General features: G+C 34.0%; 2 protein-coding genes across 3 annotated transcripts in view; both read right to left on the bottom strand.

Annotated features, from left to right (window-relative positions):
• LOC145318899 (pescadillo homolog) overlaps window positions 1–11,661 on the bottom strand; it is a 35,347-nt gene extending 23,686 nt beyond the window's left edge. Inside the window, exons 1-6 of the mRNA XM_080160578.1 lie at window positions 11,525–11,661; window positions 11,102–11,146; window positions 10,452–10,551; window positions 9,755–9,899; window positions 9,036–9,144; window positions 8,067–8,196 (exon numbers count right to left, since the gene is read on the bottom strand). Of these exons, the coding sequence (XP_080016704.1) occupies window positions 8,067–8,196; window positions 9,036–9,144; window positions 9,755–9,899; window positions 10,452–10,551; window positions 11,102–11,146; window positions 11,525–11,583 (588 nt within the window). The 5' untranslated portion in view covers window positions 11,584–11,661. The remainder of the gene's footprint in view (window positions 1–8,066; window positions 8,197–9,035; window positions 9,145–9,754; window positions 9,900–10,451; window positions 10,552–11,101; window positions 11,147–11,524) is intronic.
• LOC145318900 (protein AMN1 homolog) lies at window positions 11,625–17,458 on the bottom strand. Of its 2 annotated transcripts, XR_013879583.1 has the most exons (9): window positions 17,342–17,458; window positions 16,095–16,423; window positions 15,579–15,681; window positions 15,367–15,434; window positions 14,894–15,017; window positions 14,089–14,306; window positions 13,410–13,514; window positions 12,231–13,021; window positions 11,625–11,802 (listed from the first exon to the last, which is right to left on the bottom strand). XR_013879583.1 is itself a non-coding variant. In XM_080160579.1 (8 exons), exons 2-8 carry the CDS (start codon window positions 16,206–16,208, stop codon window positions 12,935–12,937), a joined length of 819 nt encoding a protein of 272 aa, XP_080016705.1. In that variant the 5' UTR covers window positions 16,209–16,423; window positions 17,342–17,458; the 3' UTR covers window positions 11,625–12,934. The 2 variants fall into 2 exon arrangements, 1 of the variants encoding a protein (XP_080016705.1); XM_080160579.1 differs by having other exon boundaries at window positions 11,625–13,021.
• Window positions 17,459–18,499: the final 1,041 nt, after the last annotated feature.

Here is an 18,499-nt window from a genome sequence, read left to right as displayed (position 1 = left end):
GGAGGACCTAGGACAATTGGAATTTCGAAAATCGGAGCAAAAACGCGCGCGCAGCGCGCGCGCAAAGTTGAAAATTGCGGAAAAAAAGTCTCCATTTCACGTTTCGTCCAAATTATCCTCTCGTTTTTTGATCGTTAATAACGCGTAGGTTTTTCAAGTTACAGTAATTTCCTTGAAAACCCTGAAAATATGGCCCGATGGGGTCGCGAAAAATCATGACCCAACATTTTCCCCCAATTGGCGGAAAAGTTAGAGCACTTCAAAAAAATTTTTAGGAGGCCTGCCGTATTGGCCACTGTGGGCCTCCCGAGAGGGGGAAAAAAAATCTGAAGGTACCTACAGAACCACAATGGCCGGCTCTAACTATCATTTAGTGTTGCCGGAGGCAATTGCCGGCCGTCTTCCGGCCCTAAATTGGCGGCAAAGTTAGTGCATCCAAAAAATGACCATTTTTTGACGTGTTTTTCGCGCGTAGCGCGGCGTGTGTGCGTGGCGCAGCCACGTGTATTCCAAGTTTTTTGTAGTCCATCCCAAGCCGGTTCAGCAGATGTGCGGCCGGAGGCGGTCGGCCCGGCCGTTAGGCCGGCAGCGGCCGTCAAAGGTCGCGAAAATCGTCAAAAATCGCTGTTTTTGCGGATTTTCGGCGGGCTGGTGCGGCCAGACCGTGCGGCCGACCGGCTTGGGACACATATCCCTGGATTCTATGGGCCATGGGCCTTCATTGCTATTTTGCACAATTTTTTTCCCCCTCATATCCTGGCCGGGACGGCCGTTCAAAGTTACCTGGGTCAAAATCGGCCGAAAACCGTCAAAAAACGCCGTTTTTGGCCGTACTTTGACGGCCGGCCACGGCCGAACCGGCAGGCCGACAGGCCTGACCGGCACATCCGTGAAACTGGCTGTCAATGCCGGTTTTGGGGATGTAAAAAAATTGACCCCACCCTGATGTGAAAATTTTCGGCCACAGCCCGTCAAAGTGGGGTGGGGTTTCAAAAAATTAATTCTAATGATTATTACTTTGTAAATATTTTTAATCCTAATGATTATTACTTTGTAAATATTTTCTTGTTTTTTTTTTTATGACTAGACCCTGTTTTCCCACTGATACAGGCTGGCGCCTTGGGTTGTTGACTAGGCTTATGCTGATGCCTATGCCTGTAACTGTTTGTTTTCCATTCTGTGGCATTTTATCCTCTTTCTTTTCTGTGACGCTTGCCCCATTCGCTGACGCTTGCCCCACGCGGTCCCATAGCATATTTCACCGTGGTGGTCCCAATCGAAAGGGACCGCGTCAGCCTGTTCTAGACGATGGTGAAATATGGAATGAAATGGAATAATTTTACCAAGGTCAGGATCACATGAAGTTCAAGGAAAAAAAAAAATTTTTGTGAGGGGGGTCAAAAATGGGGGGTCGGCGGTTGAACAGCAGGGGTCATATGGGGTGACGGAGTCCGATTTTGAAAAGGAAAATTGCTATAGATTCTTGAATGCCATCCGGAGGTGAGACAATTGGAATTTTGAAAATCGGAGCGAAAACGCGCGCGCAGCGCGCGCGCAAAGTTGAAAATTGCGGAAAAAAAGGTCAAAATGTCATTTTCCCTCAAAATATCCTCTCGTTTTTTGATCGTTAATAACGCGCAGGTTTTTCAAGTTACAGTAATTTCCTTGAAAACCCTGAAAATATTGCCAGATGGCCTCACGAAAAATCATGACCCAACATTTTCCCCCCATTGGCGGAAAAGTTAGAGCACTTCAAAAAAAATTTTACCAGGCCTGCCGTATTGGCCACTGTGGGCCTCCCGGGAGGGGGAGAAAAAATCTGAAGGTACCCACAGAACCACAATGGCCGGCTCTAACTATCATTTAGTGTTGCCGGAGGCAATTGCCGGCCGTCTTCCGGCCTTAAATTGGCGGCAAAGTTAGTGCATCCAAAAAATGGGCATTTTTTGACGTGTTTTTCGCGCGTAGCGCGGCGTGTGTGCGTGGCGCAGCCACGTGTATTCCAAGTTTTTTGTAGTCCATCCCAAGCCGGTTCAGGAGATGTGCGGCCGGAGGCGGTCGGCCCAGCCGTTTGGCCGGCAGCGGCCGTCAAAGGTCGCGAAAATCGGCAAAAAACGCTGTTTTTGCGGATTTTCGGCGGGCTGGTGCGGCTAGGCCGGTCGGCCGACCGACTTGGGACACATATCCCTGGATTCTCTGGGCCATTGCGCTTCATTGCTATTTTGCACAATTTTTTTCCCCCAATTACCCTGGCCGGGACGGCCGTCCAAAGTGGCCTGGGTCAAAATCGGCCAAAAACCGTCAAAAAACGCTGTTTTTGCCGTATTTTCGGCGGCCGACCACGGACGAACCGGCAGGCCGACAGGCCTGACCGGCACATCCGTGAAACCGGCTGGCAATGCCGGTTTTAGGGATGTAAAAAAATTGACCCCCCCTGATGTGAAAATTTTTAGCCACAGCCCCTCAAAGTGGGGTGGGGTTCCAAGAAATTATAAATTTTTTCTGTAAATATAACAATTACTATTATTACACCACCCCACCCGAAATGTATTTACCCCCCGCAAGAAACAAGTTTGGATGAAATAATTTTTTAAGCCGAAGGCTCCAAAAAAATTATTTCATCCAAACTTGTTTCTTGCAGGGGGGTATTTAGGATCTGAGGTAACTTCAGTTTTAGTACACTCTCTCTGTAAATATAACAACTACTATTATTACACCACCCCCCGAAATGTATTTACCCCCCGGAAGAAACAAGTTTGGATGAAATAATTTTTTAAGCCGAAGGCTCCAAAAAAATTATTTCATCCAAACTTGTTTCTTGCAGGGGGGTATTTAGGATCAGAGGTAACTTCAGTTTTAGTACACTCCCTACCTTTACATCTTTGTTAACAGGTATAATGACTATCAATTATATTATTAACCAATTAGTAACTCACCAACTACAACTCAAAATCAATCACTAATTATTACCATTATCTGTTTAATTATATTAAATACTTATTATTACCTAATTATCATTTGTAATTTACAATAATATAATTATCAATCATTTTCTCTTACCTATTAACGATTTTGTTATATTACCCTTCACAAAACAATCAATTATCTTAGAAGTTTATATTAATTATAATTTTGTAATTATCAATTATCATACCTAATATATTACAAATCAATCAATAATTACACATGATAATTATAATTATCTCATTATTACTTATTAATTAGTATACTATAATTAACAATTATGTCATTTTACCTATTACACATCAATCAATAATTACACATAATAATTATACTTATCTTATTATTATATCTTACCTATTACAAATCAATCAATAATTACACATAACAATTATACTTATCTTATTATTACTAATTAATAAAAATACTATAATTATCAATTATATTATCATACCAATTATTATCATTAATAAATGTTTATAATAATTTATTATTACTTATCAATTATAATACTATACATATCAATTATATTATCATACCCTTTTCAAATCAATCAATAATTATTCTTATTAATAATTATTATCTCATTATCAATTATTAATTATAATACTATGATTACCAATCATAATATCATACCCATTACAATCAATCAATAATTACACATAATAATAATAATTTATTATTATTCATCAGTTATAATATTATGATTTTTAATTATTATACTTTACTATTTTAAATAAATTAATAAATACTCCTATTAATTATTATTATGATTTTATTACTATAGATTATATTAAATAACCTATTACAAATCAACCAATAATTATCCATATTATTATCTTTTATCATAATATTATGGTTATCACATTATAATTATATCCATTTCTAAATAACATTTTTTAATAATCAATTAAAATATCTAACCAATTACAAATCTAATACAAATTATTATTACTTTCTTGAAATAATATCAGTTTTATTATCTAATCTATTACAAATCAATCAATAATTACTCATATTTTTATTTCTAATGATTATTACTTTGAAAATATTCTTAATTCTAATGATTATTACTTTGTAAATATTTTAATCCTAACAATTATTACTTTGTAAATATTTTCTTGTTTTTTTCCAAAATTTCTTACAATTTTTTAACATAAATTTTATTTCCCCAAAATTTTATTTCCAATTTTATTCCCCAATTTTTTCACTAAACTTTTTATTCCTAAAATTTTTTCCCTAAGTTTTGTTCTCCAAATTTTTTTTCCCTTCATTTTTTCTCCTTAAATTTTCTTCCCCAAAATGTTTTCCTCAATTTTTTTTCCCTAAATTTTTTTTTCTCAAATGTTTTTCCCTAAAATTTTTCCCAAATTTTTTTTACCTAATTTTTTTTTCCTCTAATATTTTCCCTAAAATTTTTTTTTCATCAAATTTTTTTCCCTAAAATGTTTTCCCCAATTTTTTTTCCTAAATTTTTTATTCCTAAAATTTTTATTCACTAAAATTTTTTCCCCTAAACATTTTTCCACAAAGTTTTTTTTCCCAAAATTTTTTTCCCCAAATTTTATTTCTTAAAATTTTTTTTCAAAAATTTTTTTTCCCTTAATTTTTTCCCTCAATTTTTTCCCTAATATTTTTCCCCTCAATTTTTCTTCTAATTTTTTTTCCCTTGATTATTTTTTCCCAAATTTTTTTTCCCTCAATTTTTTTTCCCAAATTTTTTTTCCCCAAATTTTTTTTCTCTCAATTTTTTTTCCAGAAATTTGTTTCCCTCGACTTTTTTCTCAAAATTTTTTTTCCCAAAATTTTTTTCCCTCAATTTTTTTTTCCCCAAATTTTTTTCCCAAAATTTTTTTCCCCTAATTTTTTCTCTAAATTTTTTTCCCCAAATTTTTACCTTAATTTTTTTTTTCAATTATTATTTTCCCAAAATTTTTTCCCCAAAAATTTTTTTCCTCAATTTTTTTTCCCCCAAATTTTTTTTCCCCAAATTTTTTTCCCAAAATTTTTTTCCCTTGATTTTTTCCCAAAATTTTTTTCTCAAAATTTTTTTCTCAAAATTTTTTTTTCAAATTTTTTTTTCTCAATTTTTTTTTTCTCAAAATTTTTTTTTCAAAATTTTTTTTTTCAAATTTTTTTTTCTTCATTTGTTTTTTCCTAAAATTTTTTTTCCGTTATTTTTTTCCCAAAATTTTTTTCCCCAAAAATTATTTCCCACAATTTATATTATATCTCATGGCTCTTTCATGTTTTTTTTATTTTTTTGGCTTCTTTTCTTTACTCTTGCTTACTTCTTTCCCTCCCCCAGCTTGCATCACGCGGTCCCAAGGCATCAGCCTGTATCAGCATATTTCACCGTGTCGTCCGAACAAAATAGGACGAAATAACAACTTCTAGATGATGGTGAAATATGGAATAAGAGTGTAACGAATTATGAAATAATTTTACCAAGTTAGCCGCATGAAGTTCAAAAAAAAAAAAAAATTTTGTAAGGGGGGTCAAAATGGGGGGGTCGGTGGTCTCACCAACCCCCGCAGGGGGGCGGCCGGAGGCCGATTTTGAAAAGAAAAATTGCTATGGATTCTTGAATGCCGGGAGGAACAGAGACAATTGGAATTTCGAAAATCGGAGCAAAAACGCGCGCGCAGCGCGCGCGCAAAGTTGAAAATTGCGGAAAAAAAGTCTCCATTTCACGTTTCGTCCAAATTATCCTCTCGTTTTTTGACCGTTAATAACGCGCAGGTTTTTAAAGTTACATTAATTTCCTTTTAAACCCTGAAAATATGGCCCAATGGGGTCGCGAAAAATCATGACCCAACATTTTCCCCCAAGTGGCGGAAAAGTTAGAGCACTTCAAAAATTTTTTTACCAGGCCTGGCGTATTGGCCATTGTGGGCCTCCCGGAGGGGCTAGGAAAAATCTAAAGGTACCTACAGAACCACAATGGCCGGCTCTAACTATCATTTAGTGTTGCCGGAGGCAATTGCCGGCCGCCTTCCGGCCCTAAATTGGCGGCAAAGTTAGCGCACCCAAAAAATGGCCATTTTTGGACGTGTTTTTCGCGCGTAGCGCGGCGTGTGTATGTGGCGCAGCCACGTGTATTCCAAGTTTTTTGTAGTCCATCCCAAGCCGGTTCATCAGATGTGCAGCCGGAGGCGGTCGGCCCGGCCGTTTAGCCGGCAGCGGCCGTCAAAGGTCGCGAAAATCGTCAAAAAACGCTGTTTTTGCGGATTTTCGGCGGGCTGGTGCGGCTAGGCCGGTCGGCCGACCGACTTGGGACACATATCTCTGGATTCTATGGGCCATGGGCCTTCATTGCTATTTTGCACAATTTTTTTCCCCCAATTACCCTGGCCGGGACGGCCGTCCAAAGTGACCTGGGTCAAAATCGGCCAAAAACCGTCAAAAAACGCCGTTTTCGGTCGTACTTTGACGGCCGGCCACGGCCGAACCGGCAGGCCGACAGGCTTGACCGGCACATCCCTGACACCGGCTGGCAATGCCAGTTTTGGGGATGTTAAAAAATTTACCCCCTCTGATGTGTTTTTTCCTGCCAAAGCCCGTCAAAGTGGGGTGGGGTTTCAAGAAATTAATTCTAATGATTATTACTTTGTAAATATTTTGAATCCTAATGATTATTACTTTGTAAATATTTTCTTGTTTTTTTTTATAACTAGACCCTGTTTTCCCACTGATACAGGCTGGCGCCTTGGGTTGTTGACTAGGCCTATGCTGATGCCTATGCCTGTAACTGTTTGTTTTCCATTCTGTGGCATTTTATCCTCTTTCTTTTCTGTGACGCTTGCCCCATTCGCTGACGCTTGCCCCACGCGGTCCCATAGCATATTTCACCGTGGTGGTCCCAATCGAAAGGGACCGCGTCAGCCTGTTCTAGAACCTCAAGTAATGTAATTTAGAAACCATAAAAACATCATTAAATGAAGAATTAGATAAGGCATCAGTATGGTTTAGGGCAAATAAACTTTCTTTAAATGTATCTAAATCAAAATACATGGTCTTCAGACTTAGCAGTATGCAACCTGTCAATAATAACTTTAGAATCTTCATTAATGGGGAGGAAGTTGAGAGAATCAGCAATGAAAATGAAACAAAGTCTTTTAAATTTGTTGGGGTACATCTTGATGAATTTCTCAATTGGAATGAGCATACAAAAATGGTAAAAAACAAAGTTTCTAGTTCTCTATATGCATTAAATCAAATAAAAAATGTTCTCCCATCAAAAACTTTGAAAACGATTTATTCCTCAATGATTTTGCCTCACTTAAATTATTCTAATATCACATGGGGTCTCTCTAAAAGTAAAGATATTGATCAAATAAGAAAACACCAAAAAAGGGCAATAAGGATTATTGTAGGTGCTAATTATAATGCACACACTGAAATTTTGTTTGGACAATCTAAAATCTTAAAATTTGATGATTTGGTAAATTTAAACATTTTAAATTTTATAAGTAAATTTTTTCATAAGAAACTCCCAGAAAGCTTTGATAACATGTTTAAAGTTCTTTCTTCTCAGAGATCAAAAAAGTTACTGATAAGTATACCTAAAACAAAACATCTTGAATATTTTCCAGCAGTGTCATTTCCAAAACTTTGGAATAACTTGAGAAATGAAATAAGGCTTTCAGACTCTGTAAAGAAATCATTGTCCATGATTAAAAAAGATTATCTTTTAAATTATAAATCATTTCATTGCAACAAAAGAAAATGCTTTTCCTGTAAGAAATAAAATCTGTACCAACTTCTGTAACTGTAAATAGTTATTTAGTCAACCCACTTAATTATTGATCTATTAAATTCGTGTAAATATCTTTATATAATAAATAATTTTTGTAATTTCTGGCTATAAATAAAATGATAAATGAAATCAATTAAAGGGGTAAATTTACGGCCTACTCCAAGGCTTAATTACTCCTTGCTATGCAATTTTTAAAATATGATTTTATATGTATATTTAATAATTTAAATGTATTGCATTAGTTAATAAATTCTATTCTATTCTATTCTATTCTTTTTACCATCAAATCTACATTATTCCTCGACGTCCACTTTTTGCTTGAAAAAAATAAAGGGCTATCGATTACCTTGATATCGGCCTGGAAGTAGTACCCCTTGATGGAACAGAAAACCTTTCTAAGAGCTCTGGCCTCGATGACATAGTGTTGGAACTCGATGGACAGCCGTTGACACAATCTTATCATTTGATTCGGAACTCTGAGAAAGTATAAAGTTGTAAATATCAGAGACAAAGGATCAGTATTCTGTAAAAAATCTAAGTAAAATATTTCGTTCTTTGCACCAACTTCCTTTATTCTATCCTTCATTTCCACCTCTCGTAGGTTGCAGACCAAAAACAGATAATCCCAATAAATTATATATTTCTGTAGAATTTTGCGGAGAAAAATAGTTTTAAAGCTGCACAGATAACAAATAAAAGTTGGATATTTAAAACTATGTAAGAAACTATATAAGTATCCAAACTTGGATCACCAATATGATTCTCACATGCATTTAGAAAAGAAAACTACCCCATCAGTGAAAGAAGTTAACAAGAATAAAAACCTTCACAAGAAGTACAAAAAAATATGATCAAACACACAAAGTGAGGTATAGAGCAAATATTCAGTTGGCATAAAAAGAAAAAAAGAGAAAATGCGATCCATCATAAAAAATCACTTAACACTTTAAAAAAAGTAACTAAATATTTTTAAGCATGAACGACAGGCTGATGTTTTTTGTACTGGGTTTATTTTACAAAATTTTTAAATTTTCCATCTTAAATAGCATCCAAGAAAGTCATATTTTCGTTAGGTATAGCCTTACGGACGGACAGACAAAGTGAACTATAGAGTAGTTTTACTCAGGAATAAGGTATAACCAACAAGCAAAATAAATCCAAAATAATATTTTGGGGGCAAACGGAGAGGTCGTCAATTTTACGATGTATGCCCCCCAACGACAGCTGAAAAACACGTATAGGTTTCGTGAATTTTTCCCGAATTAATTTCGTTATTGGTATGAGCTGAGTTTTACTACCTAAAAAAGTTACTTACTTTTTGCCCATGGTAGGGAAGGTAGCAAAAAGAAAGAGAAGACAAAGACAATCCTCCAAGTCCCTGATGGCGTCAATAAATGTGGGATATCTCTCCTTCACAATGTGATCTAAACAAGAACAACAGGAAGATAAAATACAGTAAAATGATTAAACAGAAAACAGTCATTATAATAATAATTCAGGAATGATAATAATGATCAGTATCCGAATCCGTATTGGAAAATAAAAGAAAAATAAAATCCGAAATCAGTAGGTAGACACTGTCTTTAGCTATGACAAAAATTTTAGAAAAGTTTAGCCAGGACAAGGTTATTATTCAGCAATATAAGACAATGAACGATAGATATGTATATCAAAATTATTGGTTGAAAAGTTTGGACACTACTAGTTTGGAATCAACTGACCAAATGCAAGAAACTACAAAAAGTTTGAGTAAACGCTAGGATGACGTGGTTATACAACTTTGTGTACAGGCTAGACCCCCATATAAGTGCTAATTTTGTTTATCCAAATTCGGGGGCATATAAAATTTTCAGTAAAATCAGGGTTGGGCCGGATATCCAGTCTTTTTCAATATCCGGCCGGATACTGGATAAATCCGGTAATTTGCTGGATATCTAACGCTGGCCAGATAACCGGCACTAGAAATCAGCTGGATATCCGGCCCAATACTAAGTAAAATGTCTTAACCCTAGAGTTCCATTTTTAAATGATTACCGATGTTGTATTTTGGCGAGTTTTCATCCATCCTTTCAACCCTTTGCTTTTCATTCCTGTGGATAGCTTTCTTGATTTTCTTCATGAATGCCGACATCTCACGGAACCTCCAAATAATGGGCTCATGCATCAAAAATCTGATATCCTATATAGAAAATATTGGGAATACTCCCTTTGGTAACATCGCCACATAAGGGGCGATTCGTCGTATTTTTAAAATGGCTTTTTATAGGTTATTTTAGGTTAGGTTATATTGGGTTAGGTGATTGCCCCACAGGGTTAGGTAATTGGCCCCGCAGGGGCTAGAAATAGGAGAAAAGCTACTGTAAAAAAAACTACGAAGAATCGCCCTATAATGTGCAATGTTACGAAAGGGACTATACCCAAAATATTTTTATACCAATCTTGTCCGGCTATCTTAAAGTTTGTTCTATTGTCTACCTTTTAAACTTCTTATCTATATGTGTGTTTACCTTAACTTAATAAAAGCATTTAGCAATATTATAAATCAATCGATTACTCAATCAGTTAAGCAATCAATCAATTAACCAATCAATAAATTAATCAATCTATCAATTAGTAAATAAAATCTATCTATCTATCAATCAAATCATTTACCAATCAATCTTATCAATCAATTCATTTACCAATCAATCAATCAAAACAATCATTCTGTATAGGTAATCTATCAGTTTACCTTAACTTGATAGAGACATCGTTGAACAGTACTTCCTCCCTGCACCTTCTTCCTATTTTTTGGTTCTCTTGGGTACACACCCTTCAAGATACAAAGGCGCCTGAACAAACAAGGATTAGATTATTAGTCCTCTCCTCAAAGTGCCAATCGAGCAATAAAATCTCCCCTTCAATATTTGTGATGAAATTGTAGAAAAAGGTGCTAAACTAAATACTATAAGGGAATATTTTGATTTTTTTATGAATCATACACATACACAATTAATATTAAAAGGCTATGTTTAGCCCTTAAAGTCTAGTAAATTTGTGAAACCAATTTATAAGTAGCTAATTTAAATATGGTTTTAGCTCTCTGAGGATACTTTTTAGAGCAAAGAGGTTAAAAAATCTTTTACATTTATTTGTCAAGTCAAATAAGGGGGTGGGGGTTCTGTTAACTCTGAGTAAAATTTAGAGAAATAAGGATGACAACATCCATTGTAGCTGACGGACCAAGTAAATTACACAATAAATGCTTATTTGTATGTGGAATATTCAACAAAATTTAAGCCAACTTTCTTGAATAGCAGCCAAGAAATTCAAGAACGGACAGATGGAGGCAAGGTCGGTACATTTCGAATTATATAGGAGTTCTTCTACTAATAACTGTACCTGAAGTCCTTGAGACCAAGCATAAGTTTTTTCAGGGCACTATTCCTATTAATATAAACACATTAAAATATCATACACTGCTAAGATAAACTAAGGATTATTTCAATAGGGCAATTAAAACATCCAATATCCTGCAGGCAATCTCGGTCCAAAGTCACAAGGGATCTTAGGAAAAAAAGCCATTAGACGATAAATCCATGTATAATCCTATTGATGATATACAAATAGCCTCTTCTGTAGATTAAGATTAATGGTTAAAAAGTTTGGACATTAAGTGTTTGGATTGAATCAATTAGATTCAATAAAAGTGCCCAAAGTTATGAAATCGACGAATAAGATCATTTAAAATCATTATATATTGAAGCCTTGTTTAAAAATTAAAAAGTAATTTCTAAAAATTATTTTAAAGGTGTTTTTTTTTACCTGGAGATGTATTTAGCGACCTCTCCGCGAGTTCCCTTCTTGATCTTTTTACCAGTCATCTTTAATTCTTTGTTAAATTTTTAATTCGACAAAATTCAACTTCTGAAAGTAACAAAAAATGCAAAAATTAATGAATAATGATGTGAAGAACGTTAATATTTGAGTATTTTAAAGCATTTAGAAAGTAGAAGGTTAACTTTTCCTTTTGCATTCTGATATAATATAGCTACAAAGATACTTAAAAAGCTTCCATCTAAAGGGGGGCATCAGTTCTGACACTTTTGCGTAAACAGTGATTATAGGCTTTGTCTTTAGTGTGAGAGGATAGATTATTTCACAAAAAAAGTTTCCTTTTAGAATGGCCTCCAGGTTGTCTCTGGACAGGTAAAAATGAAAAAAAAAGATTTTTTTTTAAAGAGTTAGAAGTCAAATTATAAAAGAAAATATGCATCTTTTTGAATGTTATTTACATATTTGAAGATAAATGAGGCATATTTTGTTTTATAAGTTAAACTCTAACCGTTCAAAAAAATCTTTTTTTCATCTTTACCTGTCCAGAGGCAACCTGGAGGCCTGCAGCACCTAAAACCTGGAGGCTAAATCAAACTTTTTTTTTAAATAGGAAAACTACATCCCAAAAGGAAACCTTTTTTGTGAAATAATCTAACATCTCACACCAAAGACAAAGTCTATAATCACTGTTTACGCCAAAGTGTCAGAACTGCTGCCCCCCTTAATACAAAAGAAATACTCAAAATTTAGATTAAATGAGGTTACTAGTTAGTGCAGCAAATCACAATTTATACAGTGCAACAATAAACAAAAAAATAATTAATTAAAATTTTGTCTCTTCTCGATTCAGTGAAGTTTTTATTTCTAAATTAATTTAAACCATTACGAAAAAAACTAATAAAAGTGTGGTGTCGACTGGCTCTCCCCCTACCTTCCTCCATCTATCTATCTTGTGTACCTAGAGACCTTATAAAGTTTAAGACCTTATAACTCAGTTTAGAGTGGTAGTTAGTAAACATAAGTTTTAATACAAGGATAGATAGATGGAAGATAAATTTCAGTTTAAAATTAAGACCTATTCTATCTTTCATTTATCTCTCCCTGTAGACTCAGTGTAAATTACAATATTTATATAAAAACGTAACATTATCACTGTTTATATGTCTTTAGAACATTTAGATTCAAAATACCAAACAGATAGTTTTTTTTTGTTAAAGAATTCTAGATATCTTTTAAACAAGATAGCAAAATATCTAACACACAGTCCAAGATAGCTAGATATCTAATACACAGTCCAAGATAGCTAGATATCTAATACACAGTCCAAGATAGCTAGATATCTAATACACAGTCCAAGATAGCTAGATGTCTAATACACAGTCCAAGACAGCTAGATATCTAATACACAGTCCAAGATAACTGTTTAACATTAACTCTGTGTTCTCTTAGATATCTGTCTAAAGCTACTCTTGAATCATCTGTTATCTGAAAAACAAGGACAATTATGACAATAAGTCACGCAGCATAACTTTTAATTTTAATTAGACTACACATAGAACAAACATAAATATTATGGTAATTTTCATTACTAAAATTAAAATGATTTAAATTCATATTTTGCTACGCTACGATAGTCAGATAAAATATTCAGTCCAATTTAAAGATTAAATTATAGCAGAAAAAGTTTTTTTTTATATTTAGTCACATCTGATTCAATCAAGTAATATGGGCGATGAAACTTTTAGACGATATAATTTCCCAATATTATCCTAAAAAAATCAACTATTTATAGCTGACTTATCATATAATAAGGATGAAGAAACTACACTTTCTAACCATTAATGTGGTCGGATTGTCATTCCCGTGAACTAACCTTAGGACAGGCGGTGAAGATGAGTATTTCAAGAGCTTGGAGCCCTCCAAGCAGGAGTTCTATTCCAGCATCCGTGATGTCCTGACATTTGTTTATTCTCAACTCCTTCATAGATATATAGATGGTTAAATAATCTACTAAGTAGAGTCTTCCATGGATTAAGTGTTATGGTCTTATTCACTTAGTTCTGAGAGTAAATGGTTCGAATCTACACTAGGGTGGATTAAAGTAGATTTTTCTCAAATTCTTCATAATAAAATATATAGATGGTTAAATAATCTACTAAGTAGAGGCTTCAATGGATTAGGGTTTTTTGGTATTCATTTAGTTTTGAGAGTAAATGGTTCGAGTCTACACTAGGATGGATTAAAGTGGATTAAGCTCAACTTATTCATAGATAGTAAGATAGATTGTTAGATGATCTCCTAAGTATACGCTTCATTGGATTAGGGTTTTTTGGTATTCACAGAGTAAATGGTTCGAGTCTGCACTAGAGTAGTTTAAAGTGGATTATTCTCAACTTCTTCATAGATAGGTAGATGGTTAGATGATACGATAGGTAATATAAAAAAAGCAAAAATAGCATCTATCCGACCTTTGTCAGAAAGTCTTAACTGAGTCTGATCAAAACTAGCCTTTTTCAAACATCAATTTTAAAAGTTTTAAAGATATAAGATACCTTTATTGTAGCTGCCGACTCCGAGCTGCCAATACTCGCCAACCCAACATCGGTTATGTGGGTTCCAGTCAGGCTAAGCGACTCCAGATGACCGAGTTGACCAATGACCGCCGCCGAGCAGTCATTCAGCCGAGTACAGTAGCCAAGGTCCAGCAGGCGTATAAACGGGCAATGGTTGACAATAGTTGTCATTGTTTCTGTTGTCACGGTTGCCCATCCTAAATTGAAATGTTGTATTGATTTTAGTGTTCTCATGAATAGGGATAATTTACAACCAAACTTCATCCTAATCCATTAACCCACTCAAGGACATCCAAGCTTTTATGGGAGAAGGTAAGTTAAATAAAAAAATGTTTAGAGTTTATTCATCCCCCCCCCTTTATACCTATTTCCTAGCCCCGAGGATAAATTACCATATGGAAGGGAGGGATAATTACCAGCGTTGCGGAGACGTTTGATTTTGGTGCGGCTCCGGCTCTGCGGAGCCGCCTGTGAAAACAACGGCTAAAGCTCCGGCTTCGAACTAAAATCAAGATAAACCCAACATTTTTTTCTGCCAGGTCTATTTTTGACGGTTTTAAAAGTTTTTTTTATATAAATGGACTTGAAAAACTTAAAAGGGGCATTACACACGACACAACAGAGTTACCAAATATAATTAGTAAAAAATCTCTTTTATAGCTAACCCGGAGCCATTTTTGAACGAAAATAACGGCTCCACGGCTCCCGGATCCACAACGCTGATAATTAAACATCTCGAGCTTTTTGTCCCACTACACAATATTATCTATCTATCTATGTTTACCTGCTAAAAACAAAGTATGAAGATATTTAGCCCCCAGTAATACAGTACACAAGGCAGATTCTGAGGGAAGTGTCATCATATTTTCTTTGTCCGTTGTTCCAAATTTAAACTTTGGCTTCTTGGTCTGAACAATATAATCGAATAGCTAGAGGTTTATTTTTTAGGTATCTTATTATCTACGAGTTACTCTGACCCTAGCCTCTAGGGAAGGGCTAAGTGGGTTGGAAAAAATCTTAAAATTTCCTCAAGACATTAATAAATAAAATCTTCTCTGAAAAAAATAACTTTTTGAGTGCAAAATCTATAATAAAGAATTCAGATCTGGAACATGCGGAACAATTTTGGGAATATTTAAAAAAAAAACTTTGCTCTCCCAAACCAGAAATGAAATAACCTTGAAGATCATGTATAATGTATACTGTATACAGAATGAACAAATAATATATAACAGCTGTACAACTAAAATTGCCTACTTGATTAAGATTTAGTTTTCTGTAGTTGTGATATTTTGCAAGAACTTCTAAATGTTTGTCTGTTAAATCTAAAAAAGAATAATCTGATAATAATGAGAATAAAAAAAATCTACTTTTTAAAAAATATTGGCCTTTTCTTAATCTAACGATATTATCTTCATTTTTAAAATATATAGGTAATTATATCTCCGCGTAATTGGTTAGCTAATTACCTAAATCTTGCAGGTCCAAGTCTGAAGAATTTTTATGTAGCAAAGAATCCAAAACTTGAGGACTCATGTCTTTGTATCTACGCATACTTCGCAGTAACTTATCCTAAGAAATAATTTCATTTGCACAAGTAAAGTATAAATGATAAATTAACTGTAGTGAAAAAAGGCCTTTTTTTTTAGCGTGGGTTCAAAACCGTTTATTATACTGTAAATTAGAACCGGTTTTTAGCCATACCGAAAAATCATGTAGAGCATCGAATAACAGGCAAATTTCCAAGAATCTTTAACATAAACAAGAAATTCATGTTTCCCCTGAAAAAAAAAAATAAGTGACTAAAGAATAACTGACAGACCGACGGACAAAACAATTTACCGGTCAGATGCGCATTGATCATAGAAAGCTTTACAAAAATCAGTGTTGTATCATAGATAGAAGCCAAGAAAATCCCTTAGCCGTGTAATAGTCAGACGGTAAATGAATTAGAGTAGCATCGCTACTAACAAGAAGATTAATACCTTAATATGGGGTGGAAGTGGGGAGAGGTGTTCTGGTATACACAATCGTGGATCCTTAGCTACAGAGGCCAAAGATAACTCCAGCAAAGGATAATGCCAACTTGTTTCATACATATTTTTAATATAAACTTTGTCCTACTTATTTATTTTTCTATTTTTGTATTTATTTCACTTTAACTTTATATTTTTAAAGGCCTGTTTAATACTGCTTTTTAACAGTAGACCTTAATGTTGCTTTAACAAAGCTGACTTAATGGTATTATGGTTTGTAATGGATTGTTGGAGTGAGAGAGGGGAGCTGAGGTATTTGCTGCACTTTACGAAAATCACTGAAAAAAACCAAGAATTATAATTTTCAAAGTTGTCACTTTTGTTGGGATTCAATAATAGTTATTTCTCGCATCGTATTATAAACGGCTTTCCGCGGATATAGAATGTACGCACAATCATAAGATTAAAACCAGTTTTATATTCGTAGAAAGCTGGAAATAATACGATGCTAGACATAGTTTCTTCGTGTGGATGAGAACCGGTTCCTATCCATCGGATTCGAATGAATACGAGAAAATTTTTAAAAATATGCGACTATACCTACTATGTTTTGTTTAAAAATCCTTGAGTACATAAAGGAAGAAAGTCATCTTATTTTGCTTACTCTGGTGTTGTGTCAGACGGACATACTACAGTTGGAGAGAAGCTTTGCGATTTAAAAACTTTTTCGATAATGACTCATTCATATAGAATAAAGATATACATATATTGTACTGGACATGGATCTAATGAGTCATATTTGTGTTGCAAAGGGGAAAAGAAATAGGATTTTAATAATAAATGACTAAAACAATATGACTTTTCAATAAATGAATTATGAATGAATATGATATAAATAAATGTTTTTTTTTGCTGTATGATTAACGGACCGACAGACACAGTAAGTTGAAGACTAGGTGCTCTAATTATTATAGAGTAGCTTCGCTACTAAAAATCTTTAATTTAAAGGGATAGTTTAATGAAGTGTATTTTAGAAAAATGATTTTATATATTTTTGTATTACAACAAATAACAAACAATTAGACATCTCTAAATTATTCATCATGCTGTTTATGTGTGAAAATAATCCAGCTATATAAATTGCATACATGACAAGTCTTGATATTTTTTAACTACATTGTAGAAAATTATAATTCTTTAAAATATTTGCCCTATTAATGTAGTAAAAACTACCCCTATTAAATTAAGAAACTAACCTTTTGAGTTATTGATAATACAATTCCAAATTCATACCATCGTGAATTTCATAATCCTCTAATCTAATATGATCCTTGAATATTGTGTACCATTTCTTTAACACAATTTTGTCCCATCTAAAAATAATATTGCAATTAGATATCTTTCTATCCTATTATCTATATTATACAGGGTGTCCCACGTAAACTGTTTTTTTTAAACGCTTATTACTCCCTTAATATTTGAGCTAGTTCAGTAAAATAAAAAGTTTTTGGCAGCCTACTACTGACCATTTTATAGGGAAATGATGAAAAATCCACAAAATAAACAGGAAAAAATCTACGAGGTATTACATGAGAGGTTTATTTTATTGAATTTAGACTAACCCACATGAAAATATTTGCTTTGTGAAGATTAGTTTGGGTCCAAACTGCTGGTCGCTCAGACTTTCTCAGCACAAAAATAGAGCAATCTTGACATGGCTTACTAGAAATTCTCAATATTCTAGAATCTGAAGTGTAATATAAGTGAACAATATGTAAAAATAAGCATAATATTGATCTTCTTTGTTAATTTTTCATGTGAGTTCGCTTTAAATGTACACAATAACCTGAAATATACCAGATTTTTTAATTGGACTACAATGCCAGTTTTTATGTCTGGAATAAGTCTTTGTGATCCACCGTTTGACCACCAGCTGCTTTATAAGTTAACTAAGGCATATCTTTCTTGTGGATTAGTCTTATATTCACTAAAATCAGCCTGTTATGTATTACCTTGTAGATTTTTTTCTGTTAACTTTGCGGATTTTTCATCACTATATCATTAAATGGTCAGTAGTTTGCTGCCAAATACTTTTTATTTTAGTAAGATAGCTCAAATATTAAGGGAGTGATGAGCGTTTAAAAAAAACAGTTTACGACGAGGGACACCCTGCATATTCCTTAAATTTTGTGCATCATTTCTTTAACACAATTTTGTCCCATATAAAAATAATATTGCAATTAGATATCTTTCTATCCTATTAGCTATCTAATATAATATCTTAATTTTCAGTATCATTTCTAAAAACTTTATTATTAAAGAAATAAGATAGCAATTAGATATTTTTCTATTTTATTAGTTATCTATCTTTGAATGCTGTGTACCTTTAAAGACGACCTTCAACTTATTTTTTT

The sequence above is a fragment of the Acartia tonsa genome, chromosome 5 (assembly GCF_053477335.1).
Source record: "Acartia tonsa isolate MP-2025a chromosome 5, ASM5347733v1, whole genome shotgun sequence".
Classification (NCBI taxonomy): Eukaryota; Metazoa; Arthropoda; class Copepoda; order Calanoida; family Acartiidae; genus Acartia; species Acartia tonsa.
The sequence above is the reverse complement of the archived record's forward strand: the minus strand, read 5'-3'. Positions and strand labels throughout refer to the sequence as shown.

Coding starts and splice junctions, on each gene's coding strand:
- LOC145318900 (XM_080160579.1), bottom strand. CDS start 16,208: ATGTATGAAACAAGTTGGCATTATCCTTTGCTGGAGTTATCTTTGGCC. Junction 15,018..15,366: donor GAAAACTAAATCTTAATCAA/GTAGGCAATTTT, acceptor TATATTGTTCAG/ACCAAGAAGCCAAAGTTTAA. Junction 13,515..14,088: donor AGTCGGCAGCTACAATAAAG/GTATCTTATATC, acceptor ATATCTATGAAG/GAGTTGAGAATAAACAAATG.